This window comes from Hylobates moloch, unplaced genomic scaffold (assembly GCF_009828535.3).
Source record: "Hylobates moloch isolate HMO894 unplaced genomic scaffold, HMol_V3 SCAFFOLD_2, whole genome shotgun sequence".
Taxonomy (NCBI): domain Eukaryota; kingdom Metazoa; phylum Chordata; class Mammalia; order Primates; family Hylobatidae; genus Hylobates; species Hylobates moloch.
In genome coordinates this window covers 15,216,373-15,234,482 of record NW_026652277.1, presented here as the reverse complement: position 1 = coordinate 15,234,482, position 18,110 = coordinate 15,216,373, and the positions used below count along the sequence as shown (strand labels likewise).

Here is an 18,110-nt window from a genome sequence, read left to right as displayed (position 1 = left end):
TGGATGGATGGATGCTTGGATGGATGGATGCTTGGATAGATGGATTCATCCTTGGATGCTTAGATGGATGGATGCATGGATGGATGGATGTGTGGGTGGATGGATGAATGCTTGGATGGGAGGAAAAAAGTTAAAAGAGAGAAAATTAAAAAGGAAGGAGGAAATTTTGCCTTGAAATGCAAAACACCGAAAATAATTGGGTGGCTGCCAGTATAACTCTTAAAAACTTTATATGAAATATATTTAAATAAATACTTTTACTTTCAGAGAAAAAATGATCCCTATGCTCTTGCATCCCTGGTGTCCTTTGAAGTTAAGAAGATGCCTTATAAAGATCAGCCAGCAAAACTCCCAGAAGGAAGCATAGCAGTGAGTATCTTTAAATATATATAGGCACAAATAATTTAATTGAAATAATTGTTTTAATCACTGTCTAGCTTGTGCTAGGCTTTAGTGTTTACACTGACTTGAGAAAAATTTTCCTCTTCAGCTCACCAATTTCTTACACTGGTCTGGAAATTTCCTGGTGCCTTTTGATCTGGTTTTTGAACTTTCAATATAAATGTCTACCCCAGAAAATTACAGGGCAGGACTAATACCATTTTTAAATGAAGACATTTTATTCAGAGAAATTCAGATAGCAGCTATCATTACAATGAAATTGTACTGATTCTTTCATTTCAAACAGCGTGGTTAGTCAAGTAAGAAGGGAAGAAATTCTTTCCTAGGGAGAGTAGACTATGGAGCAGCCTCATGGCTTTGGACAGTCATTTTTTCTTGCTATGCAAAGAACCTTAATTTTGACCTAGAAGGGAATAAAAAAGTCTACTCTGAGCTTCAACTGAATGAAATGTCTTTTTTTTTTTTTTTGAGACAGAGTCTCTCTCTGTTGCCCAGGTTAGAGTGCAGGGGCACGATCTCGGCTCACTGCAACCGTTGCCTCCCAGGTTCAAGCAATTCTTGTGCCTCAGCCTCCTGAGTAGCTGGGACTACAGGTGCCTGCCACCACACTCAGCTAATTTTTGTATTTTTCGTAGAGACAGGGTTTCACCATGTTGGCCAGGCTGATCTCGATCTCCTGAACTTGTGATCTGCCCGCCTCAGCCTCCGAAAGTGCTGGGATTACAGGCATAAGCCCCCGCGCCCAGCCGAAATGTCTTTATTAAAAACTGAAACTAGGCCGGGCGCAGTGGCTCACGCTTGTAATCCCAGCACTTTGGGAGGCCGAGGCGGGTGGATCACGAGGTCAGGAGATCGAGACCACGGTGAAACCTCGTCTCTACTAAAAATACAAAAAAATTAGCCGGGCGTGGTGGCGGGCGCCTGTAGTCCCAGCTACTTGGAGAGGCTGAGGCAGGAGAATTGCTTGAACCCGGGAGGCGGAGCTTGCAGTGAGCCGAGATTGCGCCACTGGACTCCAGCCTGGGCCACAGAGCAAGACTCCGTCTCAAAAAAAAAAAAAAAACTGAAACTACTAAACATTACTGACACCCAAACATCTATCACAGAACAACTCTGATCATCCTCTGCAACCCAGCAAGGCCACGCAACGGGGATATAGGAATGAATGATGAGACCAGCAGGCACCATCACCAAAACTCTGCCTTTTCAGTTATTTGTGAAGGTGGTCAGAGACTTTTGAAAAACGCAGTGCTCCAAAAAACAATATTAGGATTCCACCTTCATCCCTTGGTAGCCAGTGGATATTTCCCATCCACAGCTTGAACTCTTGGTCCCCCAGACCTCGTTACTCAAAATGTGATTGCAGATCAACTGCATCAGCATCGCCTAGGGGATTCTTAGAACTACAGAAACAGACCTCTCCAGATGTCTGCATTTTATCAAAATCATCAGAGCATTCCTAGGCATGGTCAAGTTTGAGAAGCACTGCTTTGGATGGTAGATAAGTTGATACTATTGTCATCTCTTTCTAGCCTAGATCATAAACTTAATTGTAACATTGAATCTTTCTAGCCTAGTCTACTTTCAGTGATCTAAATTAACCACTTGATTTGTGATTCTCTACCCTGAGTATGCAGCAGAATCATCACTCATGCAACTTAAAAAATACATACATGCTAAGACCTCTCCCCAAATATTCAGTAGGTCTGGGATGGGACCCTGACACTGTGCTTTAAAAGTCTTATGAGACACAATTCTGCAGCGGAGCCAGGGTTGAGAGCTTCTAGCACAGGCAGGTGGCCTAGAGGAAAATCCAAGGTTTTCAAGACAGAGTCACCTGGGTTTGATCCTGGCTCTGCCTTGCTCTAATTACAAACCTTTGGGAAGTCACTTTGCCTCTCTGAGACAGTCCACCACATCCACCTGATGGAATTGTTAACAAGCTCAATCAGATTATCTGTGTAAAGCTCTAGCATTGTACCTGGAACAAGTTGGTGTCAAATCTCAATAAATGAGAGTAGCCTCTCAAACTGTCTCCCGTTCTCTGGCTAAGTCCAGTAAGTCCAAATTGAAAGCGGCAATTAAGATTTGCACAGTTGTGGGAGGATCACTTGTGCCCTGGAGTTCAAGGTTACAGTGAGCTATGATCGTACCCACTGCACTCAACCTGGGCAACAAAGTGAGACCTCGTCTCTTAAAAAAAAAAAAATAAAGAAAGATAGATGTTCACAGTCAATATATTTCAGTAAACTTTGGTGGTATTTAAATCAAGCACAGCCACATCTTTCTTCATTTAGACCACCTCTCTTTCTTTCCGGCGATGTCCTCTGTGTTTTGGATTTATGTTCAACCTAGAAAACAGAGGCTCTGGGATTTTAATATAGAAGTTTCATCTAAAAATGTTCAAAGGCTTATAGCTCTAAGGGAAATAAATCTGGGTCCTTTTGTTTTTTCCAAGCACGTGTTCCCTAGCAGAAACACATGTTAAGGGTGGTTCCATCCACAGGATTGCATCTTTCTGCGCTGGGCTGGCCACAGGTGACAGCCTGCTGTTCTCAACGCGTCTCAAAAGATCCACAAAATAATCTGATACATGCTTTCCCCAGCCCTGCCACCCCTGTTATTGAATTGCCAAAAAAAAAAAAAAAGATTTTTTATCTGATGTAGGTGATTTACCACATCAGTTATGTAAAGGTTATTGGAAAAAGATCCAGGAATGGAAACACTTTCAAGTCTCCCAATATCTGACTAACTGGAGAAGACCTTGCCAGAGCAAAGTTAGCTATGCAGCACACAGGGAAATGCTGCCTTACTGTGGCTTGATGTGAGAGAAGAACTCTGAGTGGAGCTGGCAGACAGTTTTTTATAGTGAGCTCTTTTCAAAGGTCTTGCCATTGTTCTCTTGAAGGGAGCCCAGCAGGGCCAAGAGGGCGGCTCACACCTGTAATCCCAGCACTTTGGGAGGCCAAGGCAGGCACATCGCTTCAGCTCAGGAGTTTGAGATTAGCCTAGGCAACACGGTGAGACCCTGACTCTACAAACACACAAACAACAACAACAACAAAGCATAAAATTAGCAAGGCATGGTGGTGCTCGCCTGTAGTCTCAGCTACTCAGGAGACTGAGGTGGGAGGATTGCTTAAGCCCGAGGGGCGGAGGTTGCAGTGAGCTGAGATCACACCACTGCACTCCAGCCTGGGCAACAGAACAAGACCCTGTCTCAAAAAAAAAAAAAAAAAAAAAAAAAAAAGCCCAGCAGAAAGTGAATTGCTTTAAGGTGGTAGAATCCATTGGAACTGCTGGTTTGAGAAGAGCAGAGCTCTAATCTGCCCCTGAGGAAAGTCATTCTTTGTTCCTTCTTCTATAATGAGACTACTATTTGCTTGTTTCCTAGACCCTTTTGTGTGATGATTAGTTTGTTTGAACTCCCTTTTCAACATGGTCATAATTCAGCCATCTCTTGAGGCCCGTATTAGCTTTACTTATGGAAGAAAATCACAATTCCCGTTTGCTGCTTGCGTAGTATCTGTGTTTGTAACAAATAAAACTCCTCATGTCATGTGATGCTTGTCATGTCCGGAGACAAGGGAAAGATTGCATGATTCAAAGAAATATGCCTGAACACTGAATCATTACAGTGCAAAAGAAGATTTTGAAATTCAATTATTTGAACACTTTTTTGGCTCACCAAAGAACTTTGGCCTTTGCATGCCATACAAGTAACAATCAATTCTATAATTTACATCTAGCAGAAAGTGGGATTGTCTCGTGTAATTCCAAAGGTGGTTATTACAAAATATTTCATGAAAATCTTTATTTAAAAACTCATATGTAAACTGTGAACCCATTTGGTTTTCAGAATTGTTAGCAAAACTTCTGCACCTTAATATGGAACGCTTATATTAAACAATTATTTGGAGTTGAAATTTATGATGGGAACTGCTTGTCTCATAAGGAAACTGTTTAAATGTGGTAAAATGTGGGCTCAGCTAGTCCACCTCATGTTATTATTTTGTTCTAAATGGCACTGTAGGTAGGGTGTCTTGGTACGTTTATTTAAAACATTCTTCTGACCCCATTGAAGTATGTTTACACAAGATTTTGTGATACATAAATAGAGACATCAACATTAATTACCGTTGCAAATACAAGGGAGCTTTTTCCTTCTACCTTGGTATTTTTTGTGAAAATATACAAAAACATATCATAAATGTCCACAATAAAGTGTAGGCATATTAAAGGTTTATTTATGGTCTTTCCTCCATAATAAAAAACAACAAGATTTACAACATGATGAAGGTAAGATTAAATGTTCCCTGCTTAGAATCATTTTAAGAAAATCTAAACCACTTACAATTTATGAATACTACTTTCTAAAATTGCAAATAATTATAATAAAATGATTTGTTAAACTTACTTAAAGCTATTTTTAAAACAGCTAGAAGTTCTTGATAAATAAAACTGTATTAAAATAGTTTATTGACTAGCTGGCACAAGATTGAATTGTTCTCCCTAAATTTAAGTACTCCAGTTACTCAACATGAAACTTCTTAAGGCAACTGAAATATCTCATCACAAGCCCCTGGGCCGAAAGTAAACCTTTAGTCCTAAATATGCTTTGTCTTCTGCCCTGAGTCTACCTTCTTGGTAAAAGAATCTTATGATGGGCCGGGTACGGTGGCTCACATCTGTAATCCCAGCACTTTGGGAGGCCGAGGTGGGCGGATCACCTGAGGTCGGGAGTTTGAGACCAGCCTGACCAACATGGTAAAAGCTCATCTCTACTAAAAATACGAAATTAGCCGGGCATGGTGGCACATGCCTGTAATCCCAGCTACTCGGGAGGCTGAGGCAAGAGAATCTCTTGAACGTGGGAGGCGGAGGTTGCAATGAGCCGAGATCGCGAGATTACACTCCAGCCTGGGCGACAAGAGCACAACTCCGTCTCAAAAAAAAAAAAAGAATCTTATAATGAAAGATTTGGGTAATTCAGGCAATCTCACCATTGTGTGAAATTATACAGAATGTTCTAGAACTATGCAGTCCAATATGGTAGCTATTTGGCTAGTGGAACTGAAGAACTTGTGGTTTTATTTCATTTTCACACATTTCAATGTAAACTTAAAAACTGAAGCAGTAGATAGTATTTTTCCATTAAACACAGTTGTATTACTTTCGTAGGACATTTCACTTTAACCATTAAAAATTTAGCAATTGTGATGTGCTGCAAATGTGAAATACACATTGAATTTTGGAGACTTAGTAAAAAAAAATGTAAATTATGAGTTTTTTATATCAATTACATATTAAAATGATAATAGTTTCATCATTAATAAATCATAGATGATTCATAATAAAGAACCAATTAAATGTTGAAAGGATAATAGTTTTATCATTAATAAATAATAGTTGATATATAGGGTTAGATAAACTATGTTATTAAAATTAACATCCCCTGCTTCTCTTCACTCCTTTTTTTTTTTGTTTTTTTTTTGAGACAGGGTTTCGCTCCTGTCACCCAGGCTGGAGTGCAGTGGCGCTATGATGTCGGCTCACTGCAACCTCCGCCTCCCGGGTTCAAGTGATTCTCCTACCTCAGCCTCCCAAGTAGCTGGGATTACAGGTGTGTGCCACCATGCCTGGCTAATTTTATATTGTTAGTAGAGATGGGGTTTCATCATGTTGGCCAGGCTGGTCTTGAATTCCTGACCTCAGGTGATCCACTCACCTAGGCCTCCCAAAGTGCTGGGATTACAGGTGTGAGCCACCGTGCCTGGCCCTTTATTCCTTTTAATGTGACTATTAGAACATTTTATATTATGCTTGTGGCTTGCATTGTATTTCTATTGGGCAGTGCTGATCAAGGGCAAGGTTACATCTTGAAGCTGATAATACCTACAGAACTTCAGAGAACATAGGGTGTTTAACAAATATTAATTGAAATTAGCCAGGCATGGTGGTACACCCCTGTAGTCCCAGCTACTCAAGAGGCTGACATAGGAGGATTGCCTGAGCCCAGAAGTTGGAGGCTGCAGTGAGCTATGATCATGCTACTGCACTCCAGTTTAGGCAACAGAGCGAGACCCTGTCTCCAAAAATAAGTAAATAAATATTATTTGAAATGAATGAAAGATTCTTCATATATGTCAGTGTTTAGTCAGGAGAAACTCTAACGTTTATGACTTATTTTTCCTCGTTATTATCTAATGGCTACTTCGATCTAAGCTTCCTGTAGGTTTGTCAAAATGAGCTGTAACACAAATATAGATATTAGAAATAACAAAGTTTTGGTGTTTGTCAACATTTTCTTTCCTGCCAAAGCTTTCCCCAAAACTAGCCCGCAGTCCCACAGCACTAACACATATTTAAAGTAACTGGTCCTGTAAAAGGGATCAGTTAAGTCGTCTTCTCTTAAGCTTGCCTACACAGTCAAGTCTCTAGTTTATCTATACAGAGCATGGAGTTTCAGGAAAAGCTTTGCTTTACTGGTTTCCACCTGCACATGGAATGCCCCATTGCTATTTACTGATTTAGAGACATGAATATGTCACATGACTCCCCATCACTCTATTCCCAGAAGGACCTCTCTTGCTGAGACATACACGTGACTCTTCCAATGATGTCGTGTGCAGAGGCAAGGACAAGGTCTCCTGATTCGGAGAAACATGTATGAACACTGCATCATTACAGTGCAGCAGAAAAAAATGATTCAATTATTTGAATAATTACCTTTGGCTCCTTGTCTAACTCTTTCCAGTAAGAGTCAAGCATCTCCTCTGCACCGGACACCCGATGAAATGCTCTGGGTCGCTGTTGTTGGTTTTCTATATTTCCACTGTTCTTACTGTAGTAACTTCTGGACTATGCTGCAAAAGCCTACCTAAGTTTAGGAAAACACCAAGGGTGAAGGAAGGTCTCTGCAGCTGCACCCATTTTAGATTGAGAAGATTGGGCAGCCTCAGTACCATATGGACATCCTACAGGTAAAAGGACCAGGAAAGCAGAAAGCAGGCATGGGAGGAGAGTCACTCAGAGGTTGCCTTCTTTTAAGACTCTGTGCATTCCTTCCTGCTAATGAATTGCATAGGATGACATGTAGGAAATGCTTATGATATGCATAATCCTAACATCGGAGAAAAGGTATGAAGTGTTTTTTGTTTTTTTTTGTTTTTTGTTTTGTTTTGTTTTGTTTGAAAAAGAGGCTCGCTCTGTTGCTCAGACTGGAGTGCAGTGGTGTGTTCTTGGCTCACTGCAACCTCTGCCTCCTGGGTTCAGGTGATTCTCCTGCCTCAGCCTCCTGAGTAGCTGGGACTACAGGTATGCACCACCACCACCACAACTGGCTAATTTTTTTTTTTTTTTTTGTATTTTTAGTAGAGATGGGGTTTCACCATGTTGGCCAGGCTGGTCTTGAACTCCTGACCTCAAGTGATCCACCTGTCTCAGCCTCCCAAAGTGCTGGGATTACAGGCGTGAGCTACCATGCCTGGCCCAAAGTGGCATTTTTTAAACAAACTTAATGTTACTGGAAGCAGACTGGCAACAGTTTTGATGATGAGAATTTCAGAATTTGGGAACTGAAAGGGACTTTCCGAATTTGTGATCACTACATGGGGATCATCTTCCCACAGACTTTTTAAAGACGCTGCTGTCAGGCTCTTTGGGAGCAAATGTAAACAAAAAGCCAGAAGGTCCTGTAACTATCCCTATAAAGTTGTTCTCTGCTTCAAAAGACCGTAAGAAGAATATCCTCATCAATTTCACATTTTCATTTTACTTTTTCATCACTGCTACAAAAAAAACTTCAAATGTCTTTATTAGCTCTTTGTAAGTGAACTTCGCTGCTTATTTCTATGGATAGACCAGTTTTATAGATGATACATCAAAACCTGCAATAACCAAATGGCAAAGTCACCTAGCAAAGTACTCACTGGGTATCCACTCAGCCCATTCCATTTCTTTTTGTTTAGCTAACAATGTGAAGAGCCTCCGTTTCAACTCCTATAGCATGTTTTGTGTTTTCTCTAACTTATAAAACCTGAACTCTTTTCTGTTTAACATAAAATAGTAGGCAGCAACTTAAGATAATAATTTTTTTTTTTGAGACTGAGCCTGGCTCTGTTACCCAGGTGGAGTGCAGTGGCACCATCTTGGCTCACTGCAATGCAACCTCTGCTTCCCAGGTTCAGGCAATTCTCCTGCCTCAGCCTCCCAAGTGGCTGAGCCTACAGGTGCCTGCCACCACGCCTAGCTAATTTTTATATTTTTAGTAGAAACAGGGTTTCACCATGTTGGCCAGGCTGGTCTCAAACTCCTGACCTCAGGTGATCCACCTGCCTTGGCCTCCCAAAGTGCTGGGATTACAGGCATGAGCCACTGTGCCCAGCCTTAAGATATTAATTAGGTAAACCAGGAGAGGAAAGATCCATTGCCTGGCTCACCCTGAATTACCTATTAGAAAATTTTGGTGAGCTCTGACACATGCTCAAAATAGGGACTAAAGCTATATTGTGTCCTCCGTGGACTTGGGGGTTATGAGGAAGTAACATTTACTTGAAACCTCGGAATTTTCCATGGCTCCAGATTTCTCTCTCCTGGGGTCATTGTAACTGGCGTGTGAATAGATGATCACTACCATTCCTTTCAGTTCCAAAATTCTGAAATTCTCATTATCAAAACTGTGTGAGTCCACTTCCAGCAATGTTATGTTCATCTTGAAATACCACTTCATGCTGTTCCTCTGAGTACAGTAAAATGTTAGGATTCAGCAGTAATTTCACACATGTCATCAGGTGTAATTAACTAAGGAAGGGTACATAACAAGAGAAATAATCTAGTTCTTGATTTGCTCACGTAGCTGTATATATGCAAATAATTATTTTCAATTGATATATAATTGTACAAATTTGTGGAGTACATGTGATATTTTGATACACACGTGCACATAATGTATAGTGATCAAATCAGGGTATTTAGGATATCTATTGTCTCAAACATTTATCGTTTCTTTGTGTTGGGAACATTTCAAATCTCTTCTAGCTAATTTGAAACAGACAATAAATTATTGTTCATTAGAATCACCCTACTGTGTTACTGAACACTAGAATGTATTCCTTCTACCTGATGGTATGTTTGTCAGCCAACCTCTCTTCATCCAGCCCTCCCCACCCTTTGCCAGCTTCTGGTAACCACCATTCTACTCTCTACCTCCATGAGATCCACTTGTTTAGCTCCCACGTATGAATGAGAATGTGTAATATTTGTCTTAGATCATTTCAGAATAAATTACTTAGGCTGCAGCATCCAGGTAGCACTGCAACCACGGTGGGTCCTTGAGATGGATTTCTTCAACATAGGAACTACGTGTCCCATCCTTAAACAGTGGTGAGCAGAGTGTACGTAATGTCACCATGGTGATGGACTGTCATGCTTCACACGAATGTGTCAGATAAAATAAGGATCAGATGAAATAATTCCTAGCGAGGAAAGTTAACAGGCATAGGAAGAAAATGTAATGATGAGTAGGTTGAGGCCAGCCTTTTTCTCATGAAGAACATCTATCACATCCTTGGCACGTTCCTGTCAAGATGGAATGACTCTCTCCCCATCTCACTCCTCTGTCGATCCCTTTATTAGTGTAGATATAAATGACATTTGGGGCTGGAGAATCGAATGAATTGAGTCATCAGTGTCTGCTGCATGGGGGATGCGGATCAAGAAGGAAGGAGCAATAAAAACCAAGACAAGCTGAGAAGGGCACCACTGGGACGCTCAACTCTAGTTAAGAAGACAGAAGCAGCTGGGCACAGTGGCTCACACCTGTAATCCCAGCATTTTGGGAGGCCGAGGCGGGTGGATCACTTGAGGTCAGGAGTTCTAGACCAGCTTGGCCAGAATGGTGAAACCAGGTCTATACTAAAATTACAAAAAAAAATAGCTGGGTGTGGTGACACACACCTATAACCCCAGCTACTGGGGAGGCTAACACACAAGAATTGCTTGAACCTGGGAGGCGGAAGTTGCAGTGAGCCAAGATCGCAGCATTGCACTCTAGCCTGGGCAACAGAGTGAGACTCTGTGTCACAAAAACAAACAAACAAACAAATACACAAACGAAGACAGAGGCAACAAAGTGAGCATGGTTAGGGCTCAGTGCTAGGGTTCAGGCTGTGAAAACACCCATACATTTCCTGCTAGGGCAAATCTCAGAGCCACCAACCTTAGTAGTCTCAGCCTCTCCCGATGGGTGGGTTATAGAATGTGTCTTGGAGTTCTTGAGTGTGTTTCAGGATAGAAATGATCCTTTCAACCAACACAATTAAAACTAGGAGCCTTTAGACCAGCTGAGTGGAGGCAATGCTTGCCACTCTGATAAAACCAGATACTACATTAGTGAATAATGTCTGCATCCAAGAATAATGTATTGCTCTTTTCTTTGACAAAAGGTTTTAGCAGCATGGCTGGGTCTCTCTTTGGGAATCTGCAGCTTCTTTGCTGCCTGGGCCTCCGGAGGCACAGGACTCCAACACAGGAGCAATAGAAGTGCTTCTGCCCACATAGGGAGTGGTTCATAGACACTGAGCATGCAGTCAGATTGGGAAGGTCTCATTTTCCTCTAAGCCCCCTTGCAACAGTAGGGGATGAAATGGGCTCCAGTCCCCATCTGATCTTTGTTTTTGTTTTTTTGTTTTTTGGCAGGGAGGAGAAAGAGTCTCACCCTGGTGCCTAGGCTGGAGTGCAGTGGCACGATCTTGGCTCATTACAACCTCTGCCTCCCAGGTTCAAGCAATTCTCATGTGTCAGCCTCCTGATTAGCTGGGATTACAGGTGTGTGCCACCATACCCAGCTAATTTTTTGTATTTTTAGTAGAGATGGGGTTTCGCCATGTTGCCAAGGCTGGTCTCGACCTCCTGAGCTCAGGCAATCCACCCACCTTGGCCTCTCAAAGTGCTAGGATTACAGGCATGAGCCACCGTGCTGGCCTGATCTTTGGATTTAGGATTAAAGTCATCTCCAACACATCAGGACAATTAAACTTTCACTTTGCACACTGCAGTTACTTCCATAAAATACAAGATGCCTAGCCTCATGCTCTGGGATATCCTTCATTGATAGAGCACAGACTGTAGGGATAAACAGACCTAGTATTGACACTAATTCATTGTGTGAATGAATCACTTAAGTCCCTCTGGGAGTTAATTTTCTCATCTGTAAAATGAGGGGATTAGATTAGATTAGATGATTTCTACCGTTCTTGCACATCCAAGGATTCATGGTTGTTCACAAGCTTGCCTCTCTCAATGAGGCTAGCTGAGTTCTAAGGAGACACATGGTAGACAGACTCATTCAGTTTTTTATTGAGTCTACTTTTGGCCATTGTTCCCATAAAAGTTCCAGCCCAAGTTAAGGCCATTCCTTTCCACCTTGTCGATTCCTGACCCACTCAATTCTATTCTAGGGTTTCTGTGACTCGAAGCCACCCACCCACCAAATCTCTAATTAGACTTTTACAGAACCAAGCAGATCTAGGAACGTGCTAGCTTTTAAGAGTTCATGTTCTAGTGCTACCTCTCAAATATCCCCTAGATGATTTCAATTGTCATATGGATCCTTTCAGATCAACTTCCGATATTGTACTGGTAATTACTATTTTATTTCACCAAATAGTTTTCGCATTAGAGCTCATTTGCTTTGTTTTCCATTTCAGATTAAGACATCAGTTATTTGGGCAACTCCGAATGTTTCCTTCTCAATCCCATTATGGGTAATAATACTAGCAATACTTCTTGGATTGTTGGTTCTCGCCATTTTAACCTTAGCTTTATGGAAGGTGAGTTGATTTACTTTATTTTCCTTTTAAACTAGAGGGGCTGTTGAGGGAATTTAGAGGGATATAGTTAGGGATTTTAAAAGACAATTATGGAGGCATTTTTGGAAATTTTGAAAAGTCTGAAGGATATAAAGGGAAAATCGTGTCTTGTTTGCTTTGGCATACTTAATATGTTTATATAGCTGACATTTAAGATGACTGGAGGTGCTTAATGTTGCTTTCATCTTGAGATTTCTTGTAAATAAATATAGAGAGAGTTAGGCTGTATTAACTAAGACCTGTGATCTTCTTCCTGATATGCTTAGAGTGATAATATTCTGATGAAGACTTCTTTTTCTTGTTAATTAACCAAGATCATAAGCTTTTTATTGACATGGCCCTATCGTCAATCCTTTGAGATTTTTTATAAGCACTACACAGACGCAATTAATATAGGTCAATTCTGACTTTTTACTTCAGCTATTAATGAGGCCAGATAGATCATTCATGTTATAGGATGCCTGGACTTGGTTTTTAATCTTGCCAATTAGTTTGTCTCTATTGGGAAGCCTGAATTTAGTCCTTGATGTGTTTTACTGAGGTTTGTTCTAAAAGTCCACAATAGGAATTAATTTCTGGCCCACCAACCTAAACAATTGCCAAGTTTCACAGAGCCTTCCATTCCAAAATGGAAATGACGTCCCAGTTATATGACTATAAGAGTAATTAACCCAGTCACATCTTTGATAACTATGTGGTTTTTCCCTAAAATCATAGTGCATTTTTATTTTGAAACAATATGCAGCATGACTAATAGACCTATAAACTGAGAAAACCTTGGCTTTGAGTTAAGGAATAGCGTTTCTGATCGTTATCAGCTCTTTGTGCCACCCTACACCCACATAGTCTATGATATACCTTTAGAATGGACTTTTGTGTTGTTCTGTCACTCATAGTGATTGTATTTCCAATGAGTATAAGATACAACCATGTGTGCCAATTGACAGGATATTCCAGTAGCTCTGGGAAAGAGAGATGACTCAATGTCTGCAAGCCAAACCCAGTTAATTGGCTTCCAACATGAGAAACAGAAGAAAGAATTGAGGTTCCAGGTGTCTAGGAAAAGATAGAGTTTACTTGGCAAAGTACTAATTTGACACTGAAGAGGAGGAAAATTCTAGAGTCACCTCTTCCCTGAGTTGCTGGCTAACCTTTGGAAAGTCACTAAGATTCTGTGCCTACCTGGTTCTGGCATTCAAACAAGTGACAAATCTATTCTCCCTCTATATATGCTCTATGTTCCACCAAGCACTGAGGGATGTGTGGCCATCTCTTCACTTCTTCCTATAATCCATCCCAAAGCAGCCAACAGGATACTTTAGGAGACAATCTCCCTTTCCGGATCAATAGTGCTTCTGCTCTAGTAAGCATGTGGGAAATCCTTGGGACACACTGCTGTGATCTCAGGAAAATATCCAAGGTCCATAAGTGGTTTGTATGAAAGAAGAGGGACATCTTTCACTCCAACTACAGGGCAGGAGAAAGGGTGTGGGCACTCTGCCCTCCCCTCCTCACCTTGCCCTATGCAATAAACTCCTCTCTACAAGTAACAAACACTCTGCTCGCACCTTCTAATTTGGAGAAACAGACTGATTATATGTGCAGAGCTCCAGGCTCCTTCGAAAATACATAAAGGGCCAGGAGTGGTGGCTCACCCCTATAATCCCTGCACTTTGGGAAGCCGAGATAGGTGGATCACTTGCGGTCAGGAGTTCAACACCAGCATGGCCAACATGGCAAAACCCCGTCTCTCCTACAAATACAAAAATTAGCTGAGTATGGTGGTGCAGGCCTATAATCCCAGCTACTCTGGAGGCTTAGGCAGGAGAATCGCTTGAACTAGGAGGCAGAGGTTGCAGTGAGCCAAGATCATGCCACTGTACTCCAGCTTCGGGGTTAGAGAGTGAGACTCAGTTTCAAAAAAAAAAAAAAACACATAAAGTGAAAATTCTTTGAATGAGGGGTTTCACAGGTTCCCAGAATGACGTGATTTTATAGCCCATCTTTCCCTTTATAGTGTGGATTCTTTGACAGAGCCAGACCTCCTCAGGAGGACATGACCGACAGGGAACAGCTGACAAACAACAAGACCCCTGAGGCATGACAAGAAAAAAAGAAAAAAAGACCAAAGACCTCAAACACTGGTCCTGTTCAAAGAAAAAGAAAGAACATGAGGGTTAAAAATCAAGGCTTTCTGATACCTGACAGTGACCCACGAAATGGAGGGGACCCTGGAAACATCACCCCATCTACACCGCACTTTGGAGAAATTGTCATGGGTGTCCAGTGAGCCCTGTTGGAAAGGAAACACCAGCGCTGGAGAAGCCATCAGAAATTGTGGAAGATTTTCTTTTGCTTTAATCATTCTGTACTTGGCAAACACTTTGAAATGGGTATGGGAACGTAAGTTGCAGTCCAGATCAATCCAGCATAAGTTGCAGAGATGAAATGTCTGAATCACTATAGAATTTACAAGGTGAACTAAGGTGAAATGACTGATTTACTATAGAACTTAGAACTAAGACCGCACCGTCCAACACTACTGTATCCAATGGAACATTTGACACCTCCCTATGGAAAAGAAACATTTCTAAGGACATTATGGCTCAGGGAGACAAGCAATATGTTTTTGGTACTGTGAAAGTACTTTCGAAAGGACAAAAATAATCTTGTGAGTGAGGGTGAAAGTTTATTTATTTCTTTTCCATGTCTCTAGGTTGAGAATCTGTCATCTAGAGAATTTGGAAATTAAGATTTGGTTAGCTAGTTTTCAAAATCACTCACTCAGTTTCCTCCTAAGAACCACTGTGTGCAGATAACTCATTTAGCAGAGCTTCTTCAGAATTTAGACAGTGCTAAGGAAAGGAAGATTGGCATTAGGAATCAGTTCTATTTAATACCTTGCTACCTTCCATCTGAAATTCCTTTCACTCACATTATCCAGGGACTCACATGTGCTTAATTTAGCTTTGCAAGATGTTGCATTTATATTTCCTTGTGTATCTTTCCATTGACTTAGTTAATACATGAATTTCAAGGTACTCTCTACCTTTGGAGTGTTTAAAAGTAATGGTAAAATGTCTAGAGTTCATTAATTAAAAAGCAATTTAACATTATGGATAAACATTATTTTTAATATCTATAAGAAGCAACACTTCTTATAGATATTTAGCTTGGGATTAAATACCTATTTTTCCTGCTATGCCTTGTACTTGTATACACAGAAAAAACATGTTGAATATAACTTAGACAAAAACATAAAATTATACAGGCATGAGCCAAACTGGGAAAACTGATTCCTAAAGATTTTTATTTAAAATTGCTTATTCCAACTTTATTACTTATTTTTACTGCTAATCTTTATAATATGTAACTTTGGAGAATAATCTTTTATTTAAGCTATTTTCCCATCATCTTGAATTTAACCATCACAAATTTTTTATGTTTAAAACTCTTGTAAATAATTCATAATCATGTAATATTATCATTTTTGAAGTAAAATTGACCAGCCAAATTTATAGGTAGTCTGCACAATTTTGTATCCTTTTTTAATAATGAAAAATTGCTATGAAGAAATACTGAACAAATTTTTATGTGCAATATTTTATAGACCTATGTATCTGAAGCATGTTTACACTGGCGTTATTTTTTTAAATTAATTTCCTAAATGTTAAGTATGATAGAACAAGCTGACCCAAATCCTTAAGTTTACAAAGCTGTTGGAAAACTTTGTGCCCCGATTTCAACAATCATGCTTTATTTGAAAGATGAGCCAAGCTCACAGACACTAAATTTTATGTCATGCCATAACCTGGAGAGGAGCCATTTGGCTACAGCTGCGGAACTTCACTGAGGAGCAAATGAAAGGCACATGGACGAGCACGCTGGTGCAGTTCATGTTCTTCCTGTCTGTGAATTGAATACCGTCCTGGTAGCAGTTTCGGGTCTGTCAGGAGCTCAAGGCTGGTTTGTGTGGCTGACTATGGATGAGCACTGAACTTGCCTCAAAGAATGTAAGGGGTGTCTACACCAGCCTCTGGGGGTCTTTGGTGTTAGTCTTCCAGGTAGAGCTGGTTTTACAAGTAGGTGGCCATCTATAGGATGTGATGTGAGCGATGCCAGACAGCTCTCTCTGCCCCCAAGTAATGCCCTGACTCTGGTGATCCTGGCTGAGCCGTGACCAATAGAGGTTAGCTCCTCGGGATGTCGGGTCCTAAAAGGTCCCTGAAAAAATGCACCCCTTGTCTTTAAGCCAATATTTGTGAAGGAACTGAGAACTCTTAGGGCTACATAAACAGAGACCCCTGTTGAGATAGTTTATGCAGATACCTGGAAGGAACTAGAGACGCCAGAAGGAAGACTGAGACCCAGAATAAAGCAAGGCATCAGGGCTCCAAAGTGAACTGCACCATACCAGAGTCTCAGCCAAGATGGCCCCTTCCTAGAGGGACAGGCACCTTCCACCTGCCCACAGGCACTGCTACCTGTGGGAATTGCAGAAGGCCACTGTACGCATGCGCGTGCACACAGTGGCCCTCTGCCCTTTAGAATATGGAAGCAAAGGCCGGGTGCGGTGGCCCGTGACTATAATCCCAACACTTTGGGAGGCCGAGACGGGCAGATCACCTGAGGTCAGGAGTTCAAGACCAGCCTGGCCAACATAGCAAAACCCCGTCTCTACTAAAAATACAAAAATTAGCCGGGCATGGTGGCAGTCTCCTGTAATCCCAGCTACCTAGGAGACTGAGGCAGAGAGAGAATCGCTTGAACCCAGGAGGCGGAGGTTGCAGTGAGCTGAGATCGCGCCACTGCACTCCAGCCTGGGCAACAGAGCAAAACTCTGTCTCAACAAAAAAAAAAAAAAAAAAAAAAAAAAAAGAATATGGAAGCAAATGGAGGAAGAGAGGAAACTGAAGTCAGGCAAACCTTCCAGCAATCAGTTCTGCCCAGAGAACATACTGACGACAGAGAACACACTGAGTGTATCTGCTTCTAGTTAGAGCATTGACGATTGCCTTCATAATTCATAATGTGCTGTGCTCCTGTGAGAGTCTATCTGTATTTCTCTTCAAAGAATTCCCTTTTTAAATTCTTGCAGCTGGGTTTTAAGACACAAGAATGGGGCAAATTAAGTTTTATAAACTTGGAGATTTTTATACAGCAAATAAAAAAATAATATGTACTAGTCACCCCTGAAACTGCATTCTTAGAACTCAACTCTTGTTTTATTTAAATACGTGCGTAGATACCTGTGAAGATTTTCATGTACCTATTTACCTTGTCACTAATAAAATTAAAACTGAAAGACACGATGGCATACTTTCAGTTTATTTCACATGCGACATAAGTTTCCCTATTGTGGCCAGACATCAGAGGTTTCTGTCTCTACATCTTAATTCCTTATTAGAAAAACATTTAACATTGGGAGAAATTTAATAGAGCAAAAATGCAATGCTCCCTGGGAGGATGAAAATGTTCTACTTAGATTTCAGTGATGTTTGTATTAAACTCCATGAGTAACCGGGCACGGTGGCTCACACCTGTATTCCTAGCACTTTGGGAGGCCAAGGCAGCGAATTATGAGGTCAGGAGTTCAAGACCAGCCTGACCATGGTGAAACCCCGTCTCTACTAAAAATACAAAAATTAGCCGAGCGTAGTGGCGCACATCTGTAATCCCAGCTACTCAGGAGGCTGAGGCAGGAGAATTGCTAGAACCCAGGAGGTGAAGGTTGCAATGAGCCGAGATTGTACCACCACTCCAGCCTGGGCAACAGAGTCAGACTCTGTCTCAAAAAAACAAAACAAAACAAAACAACTCCGTGACTATAGTAAAAAT

At 41.1% G+C, this 18,110-nt stretch overlaps 1 protein-coding gene across 1 annotated transcript in view; it reads left to right on the top strand.

The window, feature by feature from the left end:
• ITGA8 (integrin subunit alpha 8) overlaps window positions 1-17,477 on the top strand; it is a 204,543-nt gene extending 187,066 nt beyond the window's left edge. Inside the window, exons 28-30 of the mRNA XM_032163020.2 lie at window positions 268-369; window positions 12,111-12,233; window positions 14,290-17,477. Of these exons, the coding sequence (XP_032018911.1) occupies window positions 268-369; window positions 12,111-12,233; window positions 14,290-14,376 (312 nt within the window). The 3' untranslated portion in view covers window positions 14,377-17,477. The remainder of the gene's footprint in view (window positions 1-267; window positions 370-12,110; window positions 12,234-14,289) is intronic.
• Window positions 17,478-18,110: the final 633 nt, after the last annotated feature.